This window comes from Sorex fumeus, unplaced genomic scaffold (assembly GCF_029834395.1).
Source record: "Sorex fumeus unplaced genomic scaffold, SorFum_2.1 ptg000008l, whole genome shotgun sequence".
NCBI classification, from domain to species: Eukaryota; Metazoa; Chordata; class Mammalia; order Eulipotyphla; family Soricidae; genus Sorex; species Sorex fumeus.
The window spans coordinates 80,921,595-80,937,876 of NW_026606065.1; the positions used below are offsets into that span (position 1 = coordinate 80,921,595).

The 16,282-nt window shown below is 34.8% G+C and overlaps 2 protein-coding genes across 3 annotated transcripts in view; one reads left to right on the forward strand and one right to left on the reverse strand.

Moving 5' to 3' along the window:
• The window catches only part of RB1 (RB transcriptional corepressor 1), a 126,206-nt gene that overhangs the window by 79,889 nt on the left and 30,035 nt on the right, over positions 1-16,282 (forward strand). The gene's annotated exons all lie outside the window — the stretch shown is intronic.
• On the reverse strand, positions 3,320-5,376 carry LPAR6 (lysophosphatidic acid receptor 6). The gene has a single exon (XM_056109714.1). The coding sequence runs from the start codon at positions 4,734-4,736 to the stop codon at positions 3,705-3,707; it is 1,032 nt and encodes a 343-aa protein (XP_055965689.1). The 5' UTR covers positions 4,737-5,376; the 3' UTR covers positions 3,320-3,704.

Genomic DNA, 16,282 nt, shown 5'->3' on the forward strand with positions numbered 1-16,282 from the left:
TTGGTTGAATCTATAGGCATAAAACATTTTTTTTTTAGAAAATGTTCAAGCCATCTTTATTGATTTATTTGTAACAGGAATCTTTGGTAAGAATTTAGTCTTTTCCTAGATTTCCAAAACACTTGCCTGTCTGTAAGAACAGTTACGAAAAAGCATAGCTTAAAAAACTCACCAAAGAATACACAGGACCACCTAGGACTTCTAGGCACAGTCTGCTATTAACCCACAACAGCCATGGAGGGCAAGGGATCAAACCCATCAAGGGAGATGAAGGAGAGACTTGGGAAAGTACAGGGAGCCCCCTTTTTTTATTTGGATTGACAGAACTCTCCACTGGTGGCATTAAGACGAAGAAAGCATATACTTTAATAATATATAAAATACTTAAGGGATCCTTGAAAGGAACATATGATTGTTTTCTCTGCTCTCTACAAGGTACTTTCTTCATGAAATAAAGCAAGTTTTTAGTTCTTTGTTTCTGGATTCTCTTTTTGCCACTGCTTTTTTTTTTTTCCCACCCTCTGGAGGTGTGGACAGACACGTCCTGTGCTCAGGGCTTACTAATGGCTCATACTCAGGAATTACTCCTGGTGGTGCTCGGGGGACCATGTGGATGCCAGGGATCAAACCTTGGTCAGTTAATGTGCAAGGCAGCACCCTTTACTGTCCTGTTAATCCAGCCTCCAGCACTGCTTTTGTAACAGTTTTATACATCAAGGAAACACATGGATCATCGTTTTGTAATCTTTTAAAGAGTTATTAGAAAAATCTTTTTTTCAGAGAGGGAAGACTTATGAGTTCCCTGGGGTTCATTTCATTTTCTCATTTTATTGCTCTATTTGGTTGCCTCTGACGTATTGCCTATTTAGTTTATATTCTTTGTACTTTCATAATTCAGCTGTGGAAAATGGGTTGCATTTATCAGGTAAAATAACATAAAATAAACAGAAATTTGAGAATTAGTGATTTTAGAAGTATGTTTATATTGATCACTGGAAAATCTTGCTCATTAAACATTCTGGTTTATTTAAATGTTTGTGAGGTCATGAAATTTACCTCAGCCGCAGAGCACCTGCATTATTTGTGTGAGTTTTAAGTTTAATCTCCAGCTCTGGGGTGGGGAAAGTTGGTATGTTTTGTGTCATTAAATTTATCCTTAAACTTATCAATAAGTCATTGAGTTTATTCTTAAGTCCTTTTCAGTTCAGATTTTATTTCTAAGAAGTCATACTATAATCGGATATTTTGGTTTCTAGACCAGTGCAAAAGAGCTTTTTAAAAAGTCTACAAAAGAATTATCTTAGATTGACCCCTTAATATTCAGTTAATGCAGTATTCTATATAAAAATTATTCAGAACTAAGTATACCAGGTCACATCTTATCTCATTTGTGATTTTGGGTGCTGGATTAATTTATAGGCTTGTAAAAATTTGGTTGCTAGAAAATAGTACAGATTCTGCTAGGCAATAGTAACTTAATATTTTGCAAACCACAGCACCCGAAAGGAGAGAGAGAGTTTTCCTTGCCACAGAAGCAGGGTGGGATGGTGGGTGGTGGAGGGGTATGGGTTCTATGGTGGTGGGAAATGGGCACTGGTGAAGGGATGAGTACTCGATCATTGTATAACTGAAACTCAAGCACAAAAATTTGTAAGTCTACAAGTGTACCTCATGGTGTTTCACTAATAAAAATTTTTAAAAAGTAATGTAATAAAACAAGATAAAACAATAAAATAAGATAAAAAAATAGTAACTTAATATATTTACAAAAGACTAGGTTCCTGGTTAATTGGGTCTAAAATCTGTAGAACTATTTTAAAAAAAAAAACAAGCAAACCACTGTTTCTTCAGAGTTTTCCTTGCAACATAACATTCATAGATTATATGTTTCTCAGTTGTTGGGCAAATGAAGTTTACTGATAATGCATTTTAAAATTTTCAATTCCTTAATTTAATGACTAATTTTGAATGCCAGCATATCTCAAATTTACTTCAGTATTTGGAACATGTGGTATAAAGTAGAAACTCAATAAAGAACTGTCCTGAATTTTTAAAAAGCTTTTTCTGTGGCTGTATTATGTGCAGTTCAGTGTATTTTCTTTTTTTATTATGAGCTAGACAGTTGGTCAGTACTGACATTTTCTGAGTTCCTAACTAATCATTATGATTCTGGGAAAATGTTTATCTTACCCTCAAAAGTTTCTTTATTGGCAACTGTTCCTTTGAAGGGAATTAATGTGGAAATAAAGATTAATTAAAATCATCATCTTTCTTAATGAAGTTGTTAAAACAGCGCAGTTTTTGTCATGGAGAATTTAATACTACTACTTTAAAGTAATAAAAAAAAATCTTTCAGTTCTATTAATCATGGTTTTCTGGGGACGAGAAAATAGAAGACCTTCAGAGTAAATAATTTAACTTAAAATTCAACACTAACAAAAGAAAGTTTAGTATTAATCTGTTCTTGTATTTAAGTTTTACCCAGCATTTGAAATTATGAGAAAACCATAACTTGGCTTTTATGCTTGATTTTGTAAAGAATCTTATAAAACTTTTAATCCATCTTTCTTTGAGTAGAGGTCAATTAAAAATTCCCTCGGGAGCAGAGTAATAATAACTGATGACTAGTCTGCTTTTATTTTTAATAACCTGTACTTTGAAATCTTGCTGACATGTCTTTAAACCAAGAAAAACTCGGAAGAATCTGTTACAGTCAACTCCCCTCTTTCTTCCAGGCCATTAACTTTTTCATTAACTTGTAATTTTTTCATTCTGAATTGCACATTTAGATTACTAAATGTATGTTTTCTGAAAATTAATATCAAATAAATACTTAGGGTAAATTAATAAAAAGAGACATGTTTACTTTTCTTAGGTTGTTAAGTGCAAGGCTATGCTTAATTTTAATTTCATTAGGTTTTTCCTTTTAAGTATTTATTTTGCTTTAGGTTTAGCTAAAGGAAACTGATTCCCTGATGAAAATTCTTCACTGTTATCTTACTGGAAATGGATTTACTTTTCTAACAACTTATGATTTGAGATCATTGCAGCCCAAACCAGGAGAACAGGGACCAAATTCAAATTGATTCAAAATTCAATTTTGTTCAAAGTTTGTTTTTAGGACTTGTAAGAGTAAGATGTAAAAATCAGGTAGCATTTTCTTTAATTTCTTATAGAGACAAAATCTTTCATGTTGTCTGTAACTCCTCAGGATCCTTATTGTCTTTATTCTACAGTAGCTTACGTTTTTATCTTATTTTTTCCCAAAGATATTTAAAATGCTTACCAATTATTTCAAATTGCTCTCCTTCCTCAATTGTGTTCTTATAGTTTTTAAAATGTGGCTAGTAATTTCAACTGGAATTAAATTTAAAATCTGATATATAGTGAATAAAATATTAGTTATTACAAACTTAAAATATTTGTAAGTTACTTAGTCTAAAATTAAGTTCAATAAAGTACAGATAGTCACCACATGATTTAAATCAGTCACTTATAGACTGAACAATTTTTAGAGGTTCTTTTTTAATGAAGAGGAAGATACAAATCAAATTATTCAAAAATAAAATGGGATATATACAACAGTAGAATACATTTTAATGCTTAACGTGTGGAGAAATAGTTGTCCAAGAAAATACTTTTCACAGTTGAAGAAATGTGGAAGTCTGTCCCAGTGGAATCCCAGTGCTTTTATTTTAGGCAGCTTATATCGTAGATTCATTGTCAAATATCTTACTTTTTAAAGTCTGTAGGCTATGTTGAATAAAGCTCTCTGTGCCTTGAACTTCAGAGAATCTAGAGTCACTTCTCCTAGAAGACCAGCTTTTCATTTTTATTGAATTCTGAATTGCATCCGAGGTGAAGTAGTAAACTATAGGGTCAAAGCAACAGTTTAAAACAGCAATGCAGAGAGTGATTGGGTACATAGTCCGTACTGCTTTGGCTGCTGAACAATTAACAAATGTCTGTGTTCTCATAAGAGAATATAAAATAAGATTTATGTTGTAAGGCACAAAACAGAAGCAGAATATCACCAAGTGTACAAAAATCATTCTTAAAACTTTTGTTTTGTTTATTTTGCTTCTACTTAATGTAACAGGTTTTCTTAAAGTCCTTAGCACCATACTAGAACAAGTTACATTTAAAATCAAAGGAATAAAAAATCCCACTATTTCGATGAAAATCACAATCCTTGAGAGATATGTTTTCCATGTGTGATCTGGAAAATTTTCAAAACAGGCTTTTGAGGTATTGTTTTCCTGAGGGTTGGTAGATCGAAAAAAAACTGCTGGGGCACTTCCTCCCACCACAGTTAACCACACAGCAATGCAAACAATTTTTGCATTTCGTTTTGTTCTTAGAGTCTTTGACTTAAATGGGTAAACGATTGCCAGAAATCTGTCCACACTAATACAAGTTAAAAACAGAATGCTTCCGTACATGTTGGTGTAAAATAGCATCACTGAAATTTTACAGAGCAAATCTCCAAACGGCCAATTTCGTGTTGTAAAGTAAAAAATCCTGAAGGGTAAAGTAAAAACAAAAAGCAAATCTGACATTGCCAAGTTAATCATGTAGGTTGTAGTTTCATTTCGTACTTTGAGGGTACAGACAAAAATGTATATGGCAACACAGTTGGATATTAACCCAAGCACAAACACCATACTAAACATGCACCCGTACAAAGTATACTTAAAGGAGTCATCAAAGCAGTTGGTGCTGTTATTGCTTACCATTATAAAGGCACGACCAATTTACAATGTTAAAGTCCTTCCAGGCAGCTGTAGTTTTTTTGTAAGTATTCAGATCGTGACCACTTTATAACCTCCAATGTATTTGCAATTTCCTTGGGTCTTTGGATGGTTTTATAAGTATTTCCTCCAAATTCTTCAAAAGAAGCATGGAATTTGTTGCTGTAGAGTTTCCACGTACTTCTTCAGTAGGAAAATATTCTCATTTCCTAGTCTTCAGAAAGATCCTTGAATTTAGGGCTGAGTTAACTGAAGAGCAATCTTTAAAAAAAAAAAAGTCCAGTCAGTGAAGCGAACCCATTAGATTTTAAATTTAAAGGAAAACTTTCTGAGATGGTAGTAAAACTACTTGTCCGGAATTTCAGTAGTTAAGATGAATATTCCTCAGTTAAGGTTTCTTTACATTGCAGAATGTTGAAGATAAAACTTGCTTTTCCATGCAGAGTTTCACAGATTCAAGTATCACCAACTTGCTTTCATTTCTTCCTGTTCCTTTTAATGTAGTTTCCCGTTTTGATATTCTTGCAGTGGATCCCAGATGGTGGTAAGAAGTCTTTTAAAGATTCAGGAATAAATTCCTAAGCATGTTAGTGCTTGCTGAAGGGAGACCTTCTCTTTCTTCGGTGGCGGTGGCGGTATAGTGAGATGGGCTTTCTCTGAAAAGAAAAGGCTTGCTAAGATTTGTAATGTGACGTCACAGGAAGAAGAGGCTGGGCTTGGACAAAGAAAGGTTTCAGCCCAGTTTGTTTGCAGTTCCTTTAATCTGATAATGTGTCTGCTGTGAATATACCTAGGAGACTTGCAAATGGTCACTGACTTGTTTATAGCTGAGCTATCTGCCCCTTTAACAATTTAAGTGGAAAGGCTTTCTGGACTTTTGGCCATTTCACAGCAACTTTTTTTTTTCTTTTTTCTTTTCTTTCCTTTCTCTTTCTGTAAGGAATGAAAAATCTCTTCCGATTGATTGCCTTTGTGTTTGCAACATAATTTTTAATTGAATGCATTCATGTGCATTTAAAAATTCAAACTGTTTCATTAATAAAAAATTTTTTTAAAAATTCAAATTGTTATTGATAAAGTAGCATCCAGGAATGCATTTTAATAATAGTGAAGAGAGAATTTAAATTTTTTAAAGAGGATTTTTATTTATTTTGCTTTTTGGGTCATACCCGATGAGGCTCAGGGGTTATTTCTGTCTCTGGTGGTGCTCGGGGGACCATATGGGATACAGGGAATCGAACTCCGGTTGGCCGCATGGAAGGCAAACGCCCTACCCGCTGTGCTATGGCTCCAGCCCCGAGAATTTAAAATTTTAAGATATAAATAGAATTTTACTGAGAAACCCAGTAGATTCACTCTTCTTGGCTTCAGTTTTCTGTTATGCTCCTCAGTATTTAATTGATATGATTTTTAATGACGAATTCTAGATCTCTCTACAGATAACCATTTTTTCTTGTGTCCTTTCCACTTCCTTTAAAATTGAATTCATACTATAGAACACTTTAGGTTTATAAAGTTACTATCTTAGTGAACAGTAAGTTAAAAAATGTTTCTATTTGATATGCTGTATTAATCTTAACTTCCTATGCACAGAAGGAAACAAATTTTTTTCTATATTAAAATATGGGGGAATAAATATATGGCTAAATTTTAGCTGCATAATTTAATTTTTCCCTTCTTTAGTATGAGTCAGACTATATATTAGAATATAGTTTAGACTTTTTCTTCATTATAAACTTATTAGTTTAGTGGTCACTTTGTGATACAGTATACTGATTTTTTAAATCCAAACAAATTGAAAAATAGGCATATGTGTGGGATATAGTCAAATATAAATTTATTTTCTTAAGCAAATACAAAAAAAATCTGCTACATGTTTTCCTTATTTAAATTTTCATTGGGGCTGGAGAAGTAGTGGGTAGATTGCCTGCCTTGCATGTGGCTGACCATCTTTTAGTACCCACCACCCATATGGTCTCATATGGACCCTCAAACATGACCAAGAGTAATTCCTAAGTGCAAAGCCTGGAATAACTCCAAGCATTGTCAGCTGTGGCCCCCAAACAAACAAAAATAAAGAAATAAATTATCGTTATTTAGAAGGGGCCAGTCTTTTGTTTTGATATTATTAGTAATACTAAAACTCATCCTTTTAGTATCATTTAAGGAAATGGGGGAACTTCAGGAACAGTTTTTTCTTCGTTACGTGCTTGTCCAATTTAAAAGAAATATGTTTAACTTAAAAGTTATTTCATTTTAAAACATTTTAATTTTAAAATTTTGGGATGCTTTTGTACTATTTTAATTGAGCTACTCACCCATTTTTTTTGTTGAAATTCCCTTATATTGTAATCTATATTCATTATTTTGACTACAAAATTTATAGATAAGTGATATGAAAGGGCTGGAGCGATAGCACAGTGGGTAGGGCATTTGCCTTGCAAGCAGCCAACATGGCCGACCCGAGTTTGATTCCTCCGCCCCTCTCGGAGAGCCCGCCAAGCTACCGAGAGTTATCTTGCCCGCACGGCAAAGCCTGGCAAGTTCCCCATGATGTATTCGATATGCCAAACATAGTAACAACAAAGTCTCATGACAGAGACTTTACTGGGCCCGCTCAAGAAAATCGATGAACGACGGGGTGACAGTGACAGTGATATGAAAAATATTAGTGTTATTTATAATCAGTATACTTGAGTTTTTGTTTTATTTTATGAACAAATGTATATACTACATTAAATTTATTATTGTATTACAAGGGATCAAACCCAAGTCTTCTACACATAAGGCACATGGGCAGATATGATGATGAGAAAAATGCAATTATTTTTGAAAGGCAATAAAAGAATACCACTATACCACATCCTGGCCCTTAAAATTTAAAGGTGTGAATTTCTTAATTTCATATGTTTATGGGAAAAATTATGGGTGTGTCTATATTAAAAGATAGATGGAAACCAAGTAAACTGACTTTTTTCAAAAAATAGTTTTTGGGGGATGGATAGTATGGCAGGTGGGGCATTTGCCTTGCACGTAGCCAACCCAGGTTCGATTCCCAGCATCCCATATGGTTCCCCAAGTACCACCAGAAGTAATTCCTGAGTGCAGAGACAGAAGTATTCCCTGAGCATCGCCGGGTGTGACCCAAAAAACACTGCACTTTAGCACTGTCCTCCCGTTGTTCATCAGTTTGCTCAAGTGGACACCAGTAATGTCTTGCAAAGAATTGTGAGACTTGTTACTGTTTTTGGCATATTGAATATGTCATGGGTAGCTTGCTAGGCTTTGCCGTGCAGGTGAAATGCTCTCGGGAGCTTGCCGAGCTCTCTGGGAGGGGCAGAGGAATCGAACCTGGGTCGGCTGCATGCAAGGCAAATGTCCTACCAGCTGTGCTATCACTCCAACCCACCCAAAAAACAAAAAACAGGGGCTGGAGCAATAGCACAGCGGGTAGGGTATTTGCCTTGCACGCAGCTGACCTGGGTTCGATTCCTGGCATCCCATATGGTCCCCTGAGCACTGCCAGGAGTAATTCCTGAGTGCATGAACCAGGAGTAACTCCTGTGCATCGCCGATGTGACTCAAAAAGCAAAAAAAAAAAAAATTTTTTTTTTAAGTAACTTATATTATTACTGGAGACTTTTTATAGTGCTTTAGTAATATATTTTCAAATTGGTAATCTCTAGTTATCATTAAATAATTATAAAGTGTTTTATACTTTGACCTTTTCTATTTCTGCTTTCACGTTGTAGAAATTGACATTTTCCAATGTGACATTTTCCAAACAATATTTGAAATGCATTAATTTCACATGAGAACATTCCCCCGCCAACTCGAATAAATTAAAAAACTAAAAATTCCCAAATTACTAGTGTTCACTTAAATTTTCTTTTATAAGTTAAATTTCAGTTATGTGACTGATACCTCATTTTATTTATTTTAATTTGTTTTGTTGTGGGGCCATGCCCAACAGTGCCCAGGGTTTATTCCTGGCTTTGTTCTCAGGATCACTCCTGGAGGTGCTTGGGGGGCCATTTGGGGTGCCAGGGATTGAATCTGGGTCCACTGCCTGAAAGGCAAAGCTCTGCCCACTGTACTGTTTCTCCGGCCCCTGTTTCATTTTTAATTTTAGTTTGCAGTCACACGCAACTGTGCTTAGGACTTACTTCTGGCTCTATTCTTAGGGATATCTCCTATTGGGACTCTGGGGACCATATGGAGTGCTGAGGATCAAACCTGGGTTGGCTGCATTGCAAGACAAGCACCTTAATCCCTGTACTGTCTCTCTAGTCCCAACACTGCAACTTTTACATAGAAGCAAAATGCATAGAATCAGATTTGAATTTTATTTTATTTCTTAGCTCTCTTATGTTTCTCTCATCATTAATAATCAATTGGAACTTCCTTGTAAATTTTCTTGTCAATTTAAGTAACACTTAAAAATTGAGATTAAACACTGTAGTGCTTTGTATAAAAATAATTCTATCAACATATTTTCTTAAATGTTGTGTCAGGTATTCTTTGGCATTATACATGAGAAGAAAATAAACATTGGCCCTACCCGTCATTAAGTGAACTTTTGGTATAAATACGTATTTTTTATATATTTTTAAATTCAAGTGAAGTGAGTACATATATCATTTTTAAATGATTTCCTGCTTAGCTTTTGTGATTGACTAACTGGGTGTCACTCTCATCAAATAAGAAAATTTCTATTTCATCAATAGTCATCTGGGAAATGTTATTGTAAAACTATTCAATTTTAAAAAGAGGTATAAAATATCTTCAGAATAAATGTAATAAAATGACAGGACTGCATAAATGCAGAAGAATCAAGAGTGTGAAAGAATACATGATTATATGATATGTAGTTTTCCTGGGACAAATCTATAAATTTAGTGCCATTTCAGAAAAAACCTAATAGATTTTCTAGAAAGAATAAAGGGAGCATTTTATTTTTTAATACTGTTTCTTTATAAGTTTATTAATAATTGGGCTGGAGTGATAGCTTAGCGGGAAGGGCGTCTGCCTTGTGCGCAGCCTACCCGGCTGACCCGGGTTCGATTCCTCCGCCCCTCTTGGAAAGCCCGGCAAGCTACCGAGAGTATCTCGCCCACAAGGCAAAGCCTGGCAAGCTCCCCGTGTCGTATTCAATATGCCAAACACAGTAACAACAAGTCTCAAAATGGAGACATCACTGGGCCCGCTCGAGCAAATTAATGAGCAGCGGGAGGACAGTGACAGCGATTAATAATTATCTTCTCTTCTCATTTGTGTTCCTGTCACTATCACTTGTTTCTTCACATCCTCACTAAACCAGGTTGTTTTCAAATTTCTCAAATATTTCCTAAAATAAGGTTTAAAGAGGTATTATTTAATTTGTACTTTTTTATTTAATTGAGTTTTTCAAAAATAAGTGGGGAAAAGTATGGAAAATTCAGTACACAATACTGGGTTATTAGGGTAACAGTTTAAAATAAAAGTAAACGTTAATTTAATATTTATATCAAAATAAGCCCTAGCCAGGTCTATAATTTAATATTAAAACAGACTATATAGATTTTTGCAGAAATTGAGTGCACTTAAAATTGCAGTGAGTTCTAAAGGTTTTCTACGTATTTGAAGCCTGCAGATTTTTTTTAACTTTTTTAATTGAATTACTGTGAGATAGACCTTTAAAAAGCTGTTCATGATTAGATTTAAGTCATACCGTATTCCAACACCCATCCCTCCACCAGTGTACATTTCCCAGCACCAGTGTCCCCAGGTTCCCTCCCATCACCCCCAACCCCTGCTTGCCTCTATGGCAGGTTCTCTCTCTCTCTCTCTTTCTCTCTCTCTCTCTCTCTCTCTCTCCCTCTCTCTCAGCCTGCAGTTTTAAAGAAAAAATGTATATTTGACTTAAATTTTTGTTGCAAGGAACACAAAGGAGGAAGAAATTGTCAGTTTCATATTGCACTGATATAGCGAAATAGCTGATATTTTTACAGAAATTTCTTAGAAAAAAACTAACAAAAATCAGTAACCTAATAAAAAAAAAGTAAGTGTTCTGATCAAGTATGTCTTTTTTCCCCACTTAAAAGTGGTTCTCAGTATTAGATATCCAAATTAGTATTTGATTAGATTTCTTTGTTTCTCTTTCATTTTTTGTGGGTAACAGATATGTAAGATTAGTTCTAGGAATGCTCTTGCATGTACACCAAAAAACCAGACCAAACACATTAGACTTTAAACATTTTGTATGTCTTTTGCTCCTGACTCAACTAGAGTCAAAGAAAGAGAATGGTCTTTAAAAAAGATATTTACAGATACTTAGGATATTAGGAAAAATTAATCACTAAGATTCTGGCTCTTAGTAATTGATTACCAAATTAAAATTTCCAGGGTCACTTATTTTACTAGTTTCTTAATGTGATCATTAACTGATTTAACATTCTTGAAAAATTTGAGTGTTTCCTATCAACAACAGATGTTACCAATGCTCTCTCCAAAAGGTTAGAAACAAAAGAGTGGAAGGATTGACTCTACAAAAGGCTCACTGATAAAGCCAAGCCCTTTGTTATTGTTTTCAATTTAACAAGACTGTTTTAAGTTTGACCAAAAGAAAAAGAAAGGTCACTGGACTGTTGTCTTTTTCATGTACATTGGGAAATAGGATAAACACATTAACATTTTTTTCCTGCCTGTGTTAACCTTTATCTCTGGTATTTATTTGTTTATTTAATAGCAGATATTTACGCAGTGCAAACTGTGCCAAGTGTTTCAAGTGCTAAAATGCAACAGTGAATAAAATAAAATTCCCAAATTTATCTTTAGTTTGAGAGAGAGAAACACTTGATAAACATTTATTTGGCTGGATTTATGAGAACAAGTTATCTAAAGAAAACATGTAAAATGGAGAAAGGTTTTTATTATTTTAGGGAATTCTTGCTAGTAAGGTAACTTTTAAACAGATATTCGAAAAAAGTAGAAGAACGAATTTTGTGGGTATTTCAAGAAGAATTAACTGTTACTGATCCACATTTATAAACAGATTCCCCTAAATCTGTATTCCCTAGACTCATCTTTCATAATTTCTCTCTAGACTTATATCCTCAGGATTTTTATGGCATTTAAATTTTTTATGTGTTTTTAGTTTGATATAATTTTACATTCCCATACAACTTTTACTTTGCATGGCACCTCCTAATCTGAAAATGTGATTTTTTTATTTTTGCCTACTAGTAAAGGTAAAGGTAAAGGCCCTCCCGTTGATCGTCGATTTGCTCGAGCGGGCCCAGTAACGTCTCCATTGGAGACTTTGTTGTTACTGTGTTTGGCATATCGAATACTCTCGGTAGCTTGCCGGGCTCTCCGAGAGGGGCGGAGGAATCGAACTCGGGTCGGCCATGTTGGCCGCTTATAAGGCGAACGCCCTACCCACTGTGCTATCGCTCCAGCCCTTGCCTACTAGTAGTTCTAGAAAAGTACCTGTCTTTCATTAAATGGAGACTGTTCAATAAATTTGCCTCATATGCCAATCTTCTCTCACCGTATATTTGACTTTCTTTTTACTCTTTGATGTTTCCACTAGAATTCCATATCTTCAAAGAACTGGATTTTCTTCTCCTGACTTCGCTTTCCTTGACAGAAGTGACAACCTGTTTAATTCCATTAATTATTTCAGATAGGTGTGAATGAACATATAGGATCTTTAAATTACATTTACCGTTCCTCCATTTAGATGGTGTCCTAATTTTGGATATACCTCAGATTCGTGTCACTATATCAGTCCTTCAAAGAACCAGCTTTGAGCCTTATTCTCATGTTCTGGCATATTAGTTACTCAGTTCTGTTGATGTGTAGAGTAATGGTTTTATTTATTTATTTATTTGACTCAGTTCTATTACTTTTTAAGCACTTATGAAAGTATTCCAAGTTTGTTTTGAAAATGTTTTTTCCTTGAAATAAATATTTTTTAAATAAATTTTATTTCCACTCCCTTCTTCCCTTCATTATTATTATTATAGTGAGCGGAGGTTGCACACAAGCCTGGCTATGATGCTCAAACGTTTTTAGCCATGGTGCCCTATAGAGATTACATGTTCTTGTGGTGTTTTTACACACCTGACTGTAATGTTTCCAGAAATTGTTTGCTACATCGAGGGTAGCAAAGTCACCCATGTACACCGGGATTTGAACTTGTGACCATATTCTTGCAAGACAGGAACTCTTAAGCCCCAGTCATTTTCCTCTAGACCCTGGGAATAATCATTTAATTTAAAATGTAGGAAACAAATGATCAAGGCTCTTCCAGTAATAAAACTGAATCTGAAAGTGGAATGAAAATTTAACATAATCTACTAATCTAATAATTTAACTGTTTCTAACTAGCAGATTTAGTTTAACTAGTCTTTGTTATGTTTACATAATTAAAATAATTTTTTTTTGCCTTTTTTGTGTCACACCCAGCATTTCACAGGATTACTCCTGGCTCATGCACTCAGGAGTTACTCCTGGCAGTGCTTGGGGGACCACACGGGATGCTGTGAATCAAACCCAGGTCGGCCATGTGCAAGGCAAATTCCCTACCCGCTATGCTGTATCTCCAGCCCCTAAAATAATATTTAAGATTTAAACAGGATATTGTTTTTTCATTTTAAGTGCTCTTAGAGCTATTCCAAGTAACAGCCACCATTCATTCTGAACAATGTAAAAAATGACTTAATTTCTGACTAAACATGTGTAGACTACTTAAGCATTGTTTCCCTAAGTGAGTGATACCGCTCTTAGAGGGCACTGGAAAAATCTTGGGAGAATAATATACTCACTGTGCTTTCTGTTTATTCGCTTGAAGAAGGTGTATTTCCAGGGAGACTTAAATGCCTTGCCAGCATTTGAGGTAGACCATGGACCAATCCTCCTGGTCCTTGTTTCTACTGTCCTTCAGTATTACGGTTCTATGGTTTTTGGGATGTGTTTTTTTTTTAATCCCACAAATGGGCCCAGTCATTCTATGTCTGTTCCTCTCCTTATCATTTCACTCATAATATTTTCCATATCCATCCATCAAAAACATAACTTGTTTGCTTCTTATACTTTTATCTTAAAAAAAGTGTGCTTTTCTCATTATAAAAATACTTCTAGATCAATTATAGAATAAAATGTTTTGTTATTTTTTTTATTAATGAAACACCATGAGGTACAGTTGTAGACTTACAAATTTTTGTGCTTGGGTTTCAGTTATACAATGATTTTAAATCACTTTAAGTAATTTTATTTTATTGCCTGTAAATTTAAACCATTTTTTTGTGAAATCTTTTTCCCCCCACTTATTTGCTTCTGTACCCTTGACAGGAAGGAAACAATATCGAAGGGACAAATAGATGGAGAATTTAAGTTAGCCAGGCTAATTGCATTAAATATAAATTTCTGAGCACCTACTAAAAGGCAGAGGTTGTCAGATCCAGAAAAATAGCAACTCTGTTATATTTATAAGAAGCCATTTAAAATATGAAAACATGAATATGCTAAAAAATAAAATTGCAAGTCAAAAGATTACATGGTTGGTTGGAACTAAAGATAATTCTAAGATTTGTAGTATGGATTATTTGGCAACTGATATCAGTTTAACCAAAAGCGAATGGAATTAATGGAATCATAACTGATTGTTTACAAGGGTAATAGGTTCATATTATCATTTAAACATGTTCATATTTGAGGTGTTTGTTATATATCCATTTGGGTATCTGAGGTATCTAGTTGGAAACAGTGGCCCTAAACTTGAAAGAATAGTGTTAGAACGATAGATTTAGGAATAAGATGGAAATAATTTAAAGCCATGATAATGGATTATATATGAAAGAGAATTCTGAAGTTATCAATATTGAAGAAGTAGTGAAACGGGAAAGAACTGTAAGAAATGTCAAAGCCTCTCCAAGTTTGCTGCACAAAATGGTCTGACAGTGTTTTGGCTTAGGATAGTACAAAAACATTTCCTGTCATGTAGGTCCAATAATATTCCTTAAAATACTCAGAAAACAATGGCAATTCCTGTCTTCTACTTCCCCTATTGTTAATTTTTCTATTAGCACTGGAGAACTTGTACTTACAGGAATCATTAGGAATACCTAACTTGTAAGTCCTTTGTTCTCTGGAAAAGTTTATGCTTTCTTCAGAAATATATACTAATTATGAAACATCTCATAAAGTATCTACTTTTTCTGTCACATTATTTATTGAATGTGATTTATACTAATCTCGATAACAGTTGGGTAAGATCAAATAAAAATGGTATGTTGTCTAGAGAGCAAGTATGTGGACAGTTTTTTTTAAGTAGATAAATAATGACATGAGACAGCTTGCCTGAGTTCACAAGAAAATTGTTCTCTGAGTCCTGGGTGGAAATAATGCTGCAAATAAAAATAGAAAATTTTCAAAGGTTAAATATTACATTAAATTTTTAGAATAAAAAAAATACCAATTCCAGTGGGTTTTTTTTTTTGTATATGCATAAGAAATTAAAACAAGTTACATTTATTATCCAAAGGTGGATTAAATGTATGATTTGGGTTTGGGCTACAGCTTTGTCAGGAGAGAGCTTAAAGTTGTCATACAAGGCTATGGTGAGGTTAAAGTGTGGCTAGAATTGGAGAATCTACTTCCATGTTTACATACTTGGTTATCGACAGGCCTCACTACTTCATTGATTGTTGGCCAGAGATTCCCTGTGCTTACCACATAAGCCTCTCATTGGGCAACTCACTACTACCTGCCAGTGCTTTTTTCCAGAGTCTGAGAGCCTACAGAGTACCTAGGTTGCAGAGAGTCCATCAGGTTATCTATAAACTAATGTCACAAGGATGGCAATACTTTTGCCATATACTGTTAAGTAGATGGACTAACCCTAGTACAAAATAGGTGGGGTCTGTCCAGAAGTATAAGTCTTCAGTAACTGTGACTTTGGACAGTTTTTTGACTTATAAAATTATATTTAAAAAATAGTGCCTTAAGGTTATGAGAATATATAATATTATATAATAATATAAAATGCCAGGCATTCAGTATATTTTATGTATAAACTCTTAAAGGGCAAAACTTTTGAATGTTTATATGCCAGGAACTATACTAAATCCTTTATGTGAGTAATTTTATTCTCACAACACTCCTATTTTATAGGTACTTTTCATTATTAATGTTATTTTTAAGCGTCTCCAGTCACAGAATGTACTGAATGGATGAATGAATTAATAAAAGGTAGATTTGTTGGGGATTGGGACTAAGTATAAGCTCCCGGAGGAGAACAGTGCAGAGTCTTCTGCCCCTTGCGCCTGGCTGTCTTCACCGGAGCCCCTTAGAGGGGGCTAGGTTGAGTTTCCCTCCCCGCCCTGAGCAGAGCCCCAGCAGCTGAAGACCTCCAGAACCAGCCATAGCCATGCTTAAGACCACTCTCCACACGTTCGGACGAGCCTCACACATGAAGGAACCGGCAGAGAAACCCAGGCAAGTGGCACCTGGGGCTGAGATCTCCAAGCCTGCTCAGATCGGGACTG

Excerpts from the sequence above, each read along its gene's own strand:
- LPAR6 (XM_056109714.1), bottom strand. The coding sequence starts at position 4,736 with ATGGTAAGCAATAACAGCACCAACTGCTTTGATGACTCCTTTAAGTAT.